Source organism: Polyodon spathula, chromosome 28 (assembly GCF_017654505.1).
Source record: "Polyodon spathula isolate WHYD16114869_AA chromosome 28, ASM1765450v1, whole genome shotgun sequence".
Classification (NCBI taxonomy): Eukaryota; Metazoa; Chordata; class Actinopteri; order Acipenseriformes; family Polyodontidae; genus Polyodon; species Polyodon spathula.
Genome location: NC_054561.1, coordinates 4892923 through 4905197, shown reverse-complemented (window position 1 = coordinate 4905197; position 12275 = coordinate 4892923). Strand labels below are relative to the sequence as shown.

Here is a 12275-nt window from a genome sequence, read left to right as displayed (position 1 = left end):
AAACACGCTGTTTAAATAAGCTGGTAATTTGTTATGTACCCCTTTTTAAAATAACCAGATTCCAATGATAACCTTCTGTTAGCAGGTGATAGCAAATTTAATCTAGAATACAAGATGTTCTAGTGGAGCACATGGAAATACAAACCTACAAATCCTATTATACATTGTATCGATCTTCAGTGATTCCTTACTAGCAGTCCTATAATCTAGAGTAGGGAACAAAAGTTGTTGGGCTAATTTAAACTTTACCGTAAAGCTTAAACAGAGGCGCTGTCCATACAATACTCCAAGCTTCCTACCAATTTTACTGCATACATCTTTAATGTGTTTTTCAAATTTGTCAATGTAAATCCTTAGAAATTTAAGTGTCAACTCGCACCAATGTTGTAGTATTATCAGCATACATATGTAAAGAATTTTTTTTGCAGTTATTAGGTATTTCCATATATAAAGACAACAGCTTGAGAATGTTCTGATAAATCAGATCTAAACCACGACAATGTAATATCCGTAAAGCCACTTAATTTGTTGAGAAGTATTGTATGGTCAGCCAGATCAAAAGCTTTAGAAAAGCCAATAAAAAATGGCTCCAGTGAGGTTCTTTTTCCCTATAGCCTGATGTATATATCATTTGTTAGTTTTAGTAATGCAGTTGTGGTTGAATGAGCTTTTCGAAAACCTGATTGATAATCAGTAAATAAATTATTTGTTGTTAGATAATTAGTCAATCGGGTTTGCACAATTTTTTCAACAGTCTTTGATAATACTGGTAAAACAGATACAGACCTGTAATTATCAGTGTCCGTGGCATCACCACTTTTAAAGATGGGAGATACTATAGTTTGATTTAACTGGTGAGGCATTTCACGGGACATAAGAGACATATTAATTAATATAGTGAGTGGTCTTTTCAAGGGGAAGGCAGCAGCTTTAAGGAGTTCTATCTCACCCGCACCTTCTTTTTTGGAAACATCAATTTGCATTAAGTGTTTATACACTTCACCTTCATTTACCATTTTAAATTTAAAGCAAGATTCAGATTTGAACTTTGAAGATGATGGCATTTGCTGGGACACTATTGGGACAACATAAATCTGGCTTCCAGGAATCCTAATCATCAAATAATTCACTGGAAAGTTTCTCATATAATATCTTTAGCCCCTCGCAGACACTTTCAAGAAACTTCTCCCCAACCCTTTGTGCATGGTCTAACTTCTGGGTCTGAGTATCCTCATCCTTGTCCACTACTCTTAATACGAATATTCTGGGTTCTCATCAGGTCCTTCTGCTGAACGATGACTCTACTCTTGACCTCTCACAGAGGCAGAAGTGGCTGGCCTCACCGCAGCTAAAAAGATACTGGGGGTCCACTGGGAGCCTCCCCATTCCCTCCCCTGGCAGCATTGGATCCTCAATAGTAATCATATGGACCTCTCTACTGCTCGGATGCATGGTGCTGGGTGGGGCTGTGGAGATATAGGGTGCACCTGCAACCACTGTCAGGTTATTATTGTAAGGTCCTGTCGGGTGAAGTACAAAGGGGAAAGGGGATACCAACAGGGGGTTGTTTGGGTTGGTTTGTTTTGAGGTTTTATGTTACTGTGTGTTATGTACTTCTGTACTTTTCTTTTTTTCTAAATAAATAAATTAAAAAATTGTTAAAAAAAAAAAAGTAATAATAATCTGGGGCCTTACTCATTAATAATCTCTTATATCAGTGTATGAATTCCTCAGCGCCAAGATCTGTAACTGTGATTTTTTTATTACAGCTTTATGAGTGCGAAGCTCCAGCATGCCAGTGGTCACACTGATGCATGTTCACAGCATGCAAGCACACAAGGGCAAGTTACAACACTTCCTGCAACACTCTGCCCCTAGGGGATGCAAGAAATACATCAGTAAGAAATACCACACGGAACAAATGTAATATTTCTTAAATCCACTGGGGGCAGAATGTTTCAGAGTGACAGTTAATAGCTGCAGTCTGGTGTACCGCCTATGACAGAAGACATGTAGACAGCTCTTTATCACTGAAACACTATACAAAGAAATGCATTTAACATGCCTTCCTTAAGATAACTGAGATTGATTTTATGATGAATTATTTCATTTATTTTAATTATCACTTATTTAAATTATTTTTACTAGGTGCGAAAATGGTTTTACTTTAAATCTCTATGGATTTTTAAATAAAGCTAAATATTACACATGACATATTCCTAGGAGTGTCTCTTATAAAAGTTTACCATAGTAAAAGCATGGTAAAGCATAGGTAAGCATTGTAAAGAATGGCTGGGTGTGGTGAAACACATTAATAAACATGGCATGCCAGGGTGAACTATGGTAAATGTATAGTATAGTAAAATACTGTACAAAAATACCATGGTAAACTTTTATAAGTTTCAGTTTGTATTTTGTTTGTTAATTGTATGTAGGCAATATTGATTTTTGTTTATTAGTTTCATAATTATATTGGTACAAATGAAAACACTGTATTTGCTGCAGATAATTATCATTCTTGAATCTTACTGTTTATAAATGTTTACTGTGGTATACTTAGTAAAAGCATAGCAAAGGGAACCCCCCTAAATAAAAATGGTATTTGCCAACAACTAGGCTATGTAAATGGGAAAATAATATCAACAGAGAGATATTTGGGGGTTTTTTTTATTATTATTTTAAAAAAGTCCTTCTAAATACTTGTACAAAATGTTGCAAATTCCAATAGGGAATCTATCCTAGAGTATGAGGTGTATTTGTTAACTGATTATGGGGATCTGAAGATGGTTTAAAGCACAGAAGAAACTAGATCTTGAGAATGTGCTTGTGTTGCCATCTTGGACTCCAAATGCTGCATATTTAATACACAATTCTGACTTTCAATTGGAGCCACAAAGGTGCTGAACAAACCAATTTCACATTCTCCTCACGGAATGGCTTTCCCCAGGTCAAATACAGTGTTGGTATCGTATAAGATGCATTATAAATGATAAGAACTAAAAAAAAAAAAAAAAAAAAAACTGAATTAAACATCCAGAAAAGATTACAAGAGCATATTAAAATGGTTAATAAAGCAAATACCTTTACTTACAAGAAAGTATATTTTATTAAACAGATATAAAATGTGAATTATATAGAAGCTATTCAACAGTTAACAAGAGGGTAAACAAACAGCACTGATGCTCAGCTGAACTTGTCCAACTCAACCACCCCCAGACACAAGAACAAGGAATTGATAAGCTGGGGTACATTTGACTTTGTTTATGTTCTGTGTCTGGAACAACATAAGTATATGTAGAATACAAATACAGTATACAACTTTACAACTGTAAAAAGAGGAGGAATGTATGAATCAAAGTAAAACAAAGGCAGCAAAACAAATTGTACCACGTCAACCAATACAAACTATATGTATCCAACGAACAGTAATTACCCTATATACTACTTTTTTGGCACCATGTGGGTCCTGTTCGTCTAGCTGGGGCTCCTGGTAAAATGGGACCTGAAAACGGACTGTTACTGAATAAGATATCTAAGACTTGCAAACTCTGAACGTTTCATCTTGGGACCTTACTGAGGATAAGCAAGGCGGTAAGACTACAGCAGCCACATTTATCACACTGCAGCTGTATGACATGTTTATGCAGTATCATGCATAAATTTACTTGACTATAAAGACAAAATAGACTTAAAGCATGATCCGTTTAAACATCGTTTGTCGGGAAAACAAAGAAACAGAAGGTTTTTTTTGGAGATGGAGCTGGCCTGTTCGGGTCAGGTATGTCAATATGGAATGATTATGTTATAAGTAGAATTCAAAGTAGCCAAGCAAGGACACAGACCATGCTTGGTAAGGTTGAGGGTTCCACATAGGCAATGATAGGTGCTTTAGCTAAAAAGGAATTGCAAGCTTTGGACAAACTGTTAGGTCAAATTGTGAATTTAACTGCAAAAGTAAATAGAGACGCGGTGTGTGCAATTTATAGTGCAGCAATTGCAGGCATTAATTGATAGGAGAATGCCGAACTGAAACTTAGGAAATATCCCCCCTAAATCTAACTCTTACTCCATCAGAATGTAAGATATTATAAGAATGATAGGGAGTAGCTATATAACATAAAATGTGAATTCTATAAACGTACAACTGGTTTCATATGCCCTGATTAGTACTAATCTTGGATTACCTTATCAAAAATGACATTAGGTACTCCAAGATGAGGGCTAATTTACAGTAGGCCTGTGAAAGAAGTCATAACTCTCGGTACATTCAATAGTTAAGTAGTAGAGGTTGCAGTCCAGGTGTTATTAGTAATTTATGAGGCTATCGAATCAACACAGGTTTGATTTGTTAGCCAATTGTATGACTGGTTTATTTTTTTGCCCAATCCTCAAGTTCCTAAAATCTTTTAATGAGTCACAAGCATGATAACTTACTAGCTTATAATAAACGAATAAACCCTGTCCCCACCGCAGATTTGTTCACATATGCAGTTTGCAGTTGATTAACCTCTTCAAAGCCGTTGTAGCTGAAGGGAGGCAGGTGTGGCGCACACACCTCTTTATTATAGCATGCCATGCGGTTGTTCTCACAGCTGTCAGTGGGCAGTTCAGGGTGAAGGTAGACCGAGTCAGGGGAGTCAATGGAAGGGTCCTCAGAGAAGTAGTTGTGTGGTCTGAGGAAGAAGCCTCCCCCATTGCCGACCGTGACCGTGTTGGGGATGTCCTCGGCGTGTGGGATGTGGAGGAAACCAGTCGTTACCCAGGCAACAAGATCCTGTGGAGAAGTGCCCATAAAAAAACATATGAAATTGAACCTTTATATCAGAAAAATAATTAAATGAGTGCTAATCAAAGCTTTCAGCTCCATCTATTGTTTCCATCAGAAATATTCTCAGTGGTCCCCCCTTTTCTTCTTCTTTTGAAAATATCACTACTGTTGAAACGTTGCTGCTACTGATAAGGTGCACAGTGACACCTAATCTCTGCTTGTGTTGTAGTTCAAACTCACTGCAATGGTCTTGCTGCAATCAGACCATATGACCTACAGTACAGGTACCAGGATGCAGTAGTTATCTATGGCATGCACTAGCAATAATTGCATATTCTTAAGTTAAACAGGAGCACCTGTAATAATGTTAACAAGTAATAATGTGAAAAAAAAACAAATGTAAAATGTAAGCATGCAAGTTTGACAGACAATCTCTATACCGCACACCAACCCTGGTCTAAGGAAACCAACCTCATACAGTACTAAGGCGATGAGAAAGCGGTTCAGTGCTAAAGCCCATCAAATCCTGTGTTTTACAAATTTCAATAACGCAGTATTTTAAGGCAGCCTCCTAAGCATGCTTTTAATCAACAAACCTCATTTTCAATGGATTCATCATCTTCAATATATTCACTGAAATTGACTACTGGGGACCATATATCATTCTGGCTGTACAGGCTACTGCTCGTTTCTTCTTCTTCTTTATGTTTGGTAATTGCCACCTTGTACCTAAAAATAAAACCCTTTGTTAGTCAAGTAGTTGAAACACTTGCCTTGGTTTATTAGAAACAAGGAATTAGGTACTTTAGTTGAGGTTTTTACAACTTTTTTTTTTTAAATCCTCTATTTTCTAAAGATATTTTTTACCTGAAATTAGTCCCACTCAGGCATCTAAAAAAACAATGACTTTACATATGTAGATAACGAATACGTTTTAGTGATGAATTAGTAATTAATTAATTCCTTAAGAAATACATATGCATAGTAACAATATAGCAACAGTAGAAAACGTTAGGTTACTTACCGTAACCCTGTTTCCCTGAAAGAGAAGATGACCACCAATGACATTACGTATGGAATACAACCGCATCTGATAGCCCTAGGGCTAACCAGCGGTTCCTTTCAGGGGCCAGACCGATAATCGGAACCTGCCCAGTTCCGGGTGCCAAAGAGATTCTTTCGCCTGACTGACAAGATCCATGCGCTGTGGGATCTCCCAGGGCTGGCCTTGCAACAGCTGGCACAGGGTCGAAAACCAGGTTCTCCTGGGCCACTTGGGGGCCACTAGGAGAACTGACACTTCCTCTAACCTGACCTTTTCGAGAAAGGCCAGGAGCTGCGGTACAGACAGGAAAGCGTACAAAAACGCTTTGGGCCATTCGTGTGCTAGGGCATCTACGCCAAGTGGACCGCCTAAGCGGTGGAGGAAGTACCTTAGGGGGGGAATGCATCATCGTTGCCAAGGCGAAGAGATCGGCCTGCGCCTTCCCGAACCGTTCCCAAATGCGCTCCACTATCTGAGGGTGGAGTCGTCACTCTGATGGATGCGGACACTTCCTGGAGAGGAGGTCTGCTGCCCAGTTCACCACTCCAGGATTGTGCATGGCCCGTAGGGACAACAAGTTCCTCTGAGCCCATGTCAATAGCCTGAAGGCTGTGCGATGCAACCCTGGGGACCGTAGTGCAGGGATGTCCAGCGGTCCGGCCAGGATCTGTATACTCCTCTGCCTTCCAAGACCTCCTCCCAACCCAAGTTGGAGGTGACTGTCGTCACCACTTCACGGTTCAACACTATCCCATTCGCATATCTTCGCGCAGGTGATCAGCGTAGGGCTGTCGAGCATGCATGAGACACAGTCAGCTGACGGTGTTTGTCCCGTTTGGTGTTGAGGTGGAACACATTGAGCCATGCTTGTAGCGGGCGCATGCAAAGCAGACCCAGCTGAATGGCCAATATGGCTACGGCCATCAGACCCTATAGTTTCTGGCATAATAGGTGGGTGACTCTGTTGTCAGGCAGGTATGCGCGCACAGTACTGGAGTCCAACTGGAGCTCCAAGTACGTTGTGAACTGCACCAGTGTAAGCCAACTCTTTGCATCCTTGATGGTGAGGCCAGCCTTGCCAGATGCTCTTTCACGAATGCTGTGTAGGCCACTGCTCCCTCTTGCGAATGGGAACAGATAAACTGTTATTAACTAAGCACGTTACAAAAATGTAATTATTAATCGATTATCCAGTATTTATATCGATGTATATAATGAGGAACGGAATCAACTGAAAAATCGATTTTCAATTTAAAGGTAGCAGCCCTACATAGTCATATTAACCTACTGTAGTTTTTCAAGTATTAAAAAAAAAAAAAAACTTGAGCAAGCTCACCTCGCCCATGACATGGCTTTCTCTTCAGGGATGTCTTCAGGGAGGGGGTCTCCATTGAAGCTGACTACCTGAATCCTGTAGGAGCGATGGTGCCCCCACTTGTTGGTTTCGTTACTGGCGACATGGAGATATCGGGGAATCTTCTCGTCAAATCGGAGCGCTGCTTGTTTTTCAGTCTTCAGCTGTTTCTCAACAAGTTTGGGGATTTTGACCCTTTCCTCAGGTTTCCAGGGGACTTGTTGAGTATCAAATGTCATGTCTTTCGTCAAAAATATATTTTTTACTCCTTGAAAAAAGAAAGGGTGACATAGTTACATTTCATATGAATTACAACAAATGCAGTTTTGTTAGGTTAGGTTAGCTCTCATTTGCAATGTTTTGCTGTTGGCCTTTTTGCTTTTAGATTTGTATTTGGGTGAATCAAATACATTCACATTCCCCTTCTGTGCTGGGAGAGGAAATATAATTTGTGGCAGTGAAAATCTGAGTCAAAGTAAAAACTGCATCGCAACTGAAAAATGTATATTCGGAAAACACCCCCGGGGGCGGGACGGCATCTTTCACGTCAAATTGATGCAACCACGACGTAGACTTTTTTTATACTGTAGTAGGCCGAATGCCAGTGTTAAATATGAAGAGACTGCAAGGTGCAGCTGAGCAGAAACAAAAAGAAAAACACGCAAACGATAAAGGTTTGCTTAGTAAAATACCCAAATTATCGAAATTCTGGTTTACGTCATTGCAGGATGAAGACGATGCAGCAAAGACAGCAACAGTGGATCTAGCCAGTTTGACTGTCTGCACTGACAACGACGTTGCTAAAAAAGAACTAGGCCTGGGTGCAGAAAGTAAACAAGACTCATCTCCAAGACCACCATCTAGTCCCGCTCATGACCCTGATCCTGCTGTGCGGAGAGAAAATGCGAGCACAGTCAAACTCGACACATTTCAAAAAGCATTTTTAAACTAATGCTGCAGAATGGGGGGATTGCTGCTCGTTAGTGGTTGCTGTATTCACTGTCAAAAGGGTGTGTATTTTGCTTTGTGTGCAACTTATTTTCATCAAAGAAAAGTTCTGATTCAGTATTTGATGATTGGACACACGCTGCTATGCGTGTTTATCCTTAGTTATAAATATTGCAAGAGAGCAGGTCGGTTGTTACTGAGGATTACAAGATGTCAGAAAGTAATGGCTGAAGGGTGGTTTTATGGTTAGCAGTGGTGTAGTTCACCTTAATGGTAATGCGGGCGGGCGGCTTTTTTATTATTGTTTTTTTTTTTGCTGTGTCTGGCTTGTAATGTTGTTTTCGTTTAAATATTTTATTTAATAAAGGAACGAGCACATTTGAAATCATTCTCATCTATTTATCATACTGACTACCTGTTCTTAATGGACTTCACTCATCTAAGCAAATATTTACTGTAAGTTTTAACTGCTCTGAGTCAAACTCGCTCTTACTTATACCTTGCTGTGTTCTTTATTTTGCTCTTACTTGAATTTAATCTTATTGTACTTTCATAACTACTCTTATCTGTATTATGATATTCTGTAATGTGATATTTTGTAGCAATTGTAAGTCATCCTGGATAAGGGTGTCTGCTAAGAAAGAAAGAAAGAAAGAAAGAAAGAAAGAAAGAAAGAAATAATAAATATAAGGGTTAACAGTTATCTGTATAAGTTTAAGTGCCTGCATCTATCTTTATTTATAACACAAGAACTAGCACAACGAATTACATTTGTTAACATGCAGAATAGAAAATGTAATGTAATCTACAATTGTTAACATGTGACAAACTTGAATCTATAAACACGCAAGGGATATATATAATATAAATATATCATATATATATATATATATATATCTATATATATATATATATTATATATATTATATTTACACTGTCTGAACTTTAAGTGTTGGTACCTGACTGCTCCACAGTTAAAATGAAAAAGCATACGGTAGAGAGGATGTTATTCCATACTTACCCAAGATATCCAAATCTACCTTGAAGTTTAAGAAATGGGTGTGGATGGCTCCCAGTGTTTTCTCTGCTACCTGGTGCCCATACTGCAGCCCACCTTCAGTCATGTATGCAGTTAAGATGTAACCTGTAGCATAGACCTTAGTCTCCACCGCCCCGTTCTGATAAAACATAAAGTCCCACACATAGTCATAGTTAACAATGGCTGTTATGGTTCTGAGGACTAACGCACTGTTTGCCATGCCTCCATAGCTGTTCTCTGTGAAGTCTGTGAAGTGGCGTCTTAGTGGACGCCCTGTGTTATGCTCAAAAATACAGATGGAGTTCCGGAACCTTTGGGTTGAGTTGGTGTCGATGTAACGGTACGTGTCCACAAAAGTAGCCAGGTAAGGGCAGTCCACCCCCCGGACTAGCTCGTGAGCAAACCTCCCGATTCCAAAGCTTGAGTCCAGAAATTTAGTGAGCATGGCAGTAGCGGTGTTGCAACCATAGACAGACGTGGCCTCTTGGACACTGAGCTCATAAATAATCCTTTCTCCTTTGAATCGCACGTCGAAAACCCGCAATCCAGTGAGAGAGCTGAGACCAAACGCGAAGCTCCAATCTAAATACAGGACTTGGTTATTTTGAATGCTGTACCTTTTGCCGTGCACTTCGTACTGTAAAGGAGCAATGCCTGAAGGCTTTTTCCGAGGTTTCAAAGAAGCATAATCTAGGTTCTCTTTATAAATAGATTTTTTTATTTTGTCTTTCTCATATTCGTCATTGAGATGCTCCATGCTGTCAAAGTACTGTCCATTATACAGCACCTTTTTGACACTCCAGTTTGAACTGTTGCTACTGCTGTGATCAACCAGGACCTCTAACCCCACTGGGTGGAGATAATAACCACTCACGCTGCGGAAAAAGGCAATCCAACTTTGCCTATCCCCAGATTTGAAACCTCTGGGCATTCCTTCAAAGGGTGTTAATGTTTTCCCATCAGAGCCAAAACTTTCTTCTAGAACCTTGGTTGCCTTTTTGAATTCATGGTTGTAAATGAAATTGAAAAGTAATACATATTCGCCAAGAGTGACAGGGCGGGCAGTAATCAGAGGATATTTCTTATATTTTTTCAAAGTAACGTCTTCATGGTGATTCGGATTTGGAAGCAGTCCAACCAAAAACTCCTTTATTTTGCCCTCTGATCCAAAGAAGACAACCACCTTAGCCTGTCTTTCTGGCTTTTTACCTTTGCCGCTTAGGTACTGTAGCACATCCTTCTTTTTAGGCAACTGCAGCTCTATCAAGAAAATGAAGTTCTCCGAAGGAGTTGCATATTCAGAATGGGAAAGATTCATTGAAGTTTGTTTTCTCATGTACTCCTGGACTTGGAAATATTCTTCTTTGGTAAGATCAGCAAAAACCAGGCTTGTATTATCATGCCTCTTGTCTTCCATTTTTTGGTGGGATTCTTCTGCACAGTTGGGCATCTCTGGAGTCCTGCGCACCATCATACATATGGAGATGATGTTGAACAACACAGAGGCAAAGATAAAAAGACCCAACACAAATGTTGCTATAAAATTCATTTTAAGATCCCAGCTCAGACAACGGGAAAACAAATTGCTGCAGCTGTGGAGCTGATTGAAGCTGAAATGAAACCTTAAAAAAAATCCTCAGGCTTCTCAGGAAGCCAATAGCATGCAAGAGGGGGAGGGGGGTGGTAAACTGATGCCTTTTCTAGACGTCAGGCTGATTTTCAGAAGTTGACTCTCAGAAGTTTGGATTGTGTAAAAGGCTTTTTAAAGATTGTAGACTAGTACTTGTAAATCGCTTACGACAGTTTTAATCATGTGGTAATTCATTAATCTCTTGGAGGCCTAGTTTCTGTTTCCATTTCCTCTTGTTGTGCCTGCTAGGACAATGCCTGGTTGTACAAATGCCATTGATATTTTTAGAATATGGACTTATAAGTTCTTATATAATTATGAAAAAATATGTTTTTATCGAGAAGCACTACTGTGGTAAAAAGTCAGATTCCCAAGGAAGTGGCCGACACTTTAGAACATCTGGAAATCATATAACATTTGAGCCAGAGGCCCCTGAGTTCAGAAAGGGGGAAGATCTCATGTCATTCTTGTACTGAAAAACTGCCTCGGTACTGGAATGTTAGTTTCATCTTAGAAAGGGGAACGAAACAAAAGACAAATGCAGGCACAGAAAATATTGGTAATCTTACCGAATGGATTTGTCTTGTACAGAATTTTAGTTTTGATCATGACATAGTGGTGACTTTGTAAAACTCGAAAGTTTGAAGTACCCTGCCCCTTTGTATAAACGTGCACTATATTATTTGTATTGTTTTTCATTCTAATTATGGCTGTTATGTTTTGATAATATAACTGTATTGGCTTTATTATTGTGATTTGTTGTTATTATTGTTATGATTTATTATTGTCTGGTTTGCAATTGTGTACTTTTAAAATATGCATTATTGCTTCTAATGATTTGTATTTGTGTGTGCAGACGAGTGAAAGTCATCTCTCATTTTATGTTTCTTTCGGCAAGGAGAGGGTTAACTCCCTACATGTGTGGAATGCAGATGGGTGGGAGATAAAAGATTTCCAATTGGGTAATTAACTCCTCGCTACCTGCTATATAAGAACCCAGCTCCACATGGGTAAGGGAGAAGCCGGAAGAGTAGGTTCTCATATCATTTTATTTATTTGTTCATGTGTTATGTTTTGAAACCCTTTTGTTTGGCCCTTGTGCCATTTTGTTTTGTATTTGAAAAGTATTTTGTTTGTGTTAATTTGATTAATTTAATAAATACATTAATTTAAGGTATACTTCTGATTATTAGTTTTTTCTGGCTCTTACACTTTATAAAGACACTTTGAAGCCCATGTTACATTTGTCTGTGGCAGGCAACTAGAACTGAAGACCAGCCCCTGAACTCCTGAGGAAAAAACACACACACAATATACTTGACATTACTTAAGTGTCCCCAGGCAATGCCCCTGCACAGTTCTCAGTACCATGGAACCAGGTTTGAGTACAACTGCATTAAAATGCAAATGTAAATACAAATACACTTGCACTTGAACCCAGCGCTGACTGGACATTCCCCCTTGAAGTGGGGAAAGGGGGGGGGGGGGGGG

At 39.2% G+C, this 12275-nt stretch overlaps 1 protein-coding gene across 1 annotated transcript; it reads right to left on the bottom strand.

The window, feature by feature from the left end:
• Positions 1-3076: 3076 nt before the first annotated feature.
• On the bottom strand, positions 3077-11452 carry aoc2 (amine oxidase copper containing 2). The gene is made up of 4 exons (XM_041231616.1): positions 9137-11452; positions 7150-7435; positions 5365-5497; positions 3077-4774 (listed from the first exon to the last, which is right to left on the bottom strand). The coding sequence occupies exons 1-4, from the start codon at positions 10701-10703 to the stop codon at positions 4439-4441; spliced, it is 2322 nt and encodes a 773-aa protein (XP_041087550.1). The 5' UTR covers positions 10704-11452; the 3' UTR covers positions 3077-4438.
• Positions 11453-12275: the final 823 nt, after the last annotated feature.

Excerpts from the sequence above, each read along its gene's own strand:
- aoc2 (XM_041231616.1), bottom strand. The coding sequence starts at position 10,703 with ATGAATTTTATAGCAACATTTGTGTTGGGTCTTTTTATCTTTGCCTCT. Across the intron at positions 7,436-9,136 it reads GGTAGATTTGGATATCTTGG|GAGTAAAAAATATATTTTTG; the intron begins GTAAGTATGGAA and ends TCTTTTTTCAAG. Across the intron at positions 5,498-7,149 it reads AAAGCCATGTCATGGGCGAG|GTACAAGGTGGCAATTACCA; the intron begins GTGAGCTTGCTC and ends TTTTATTTTTAG.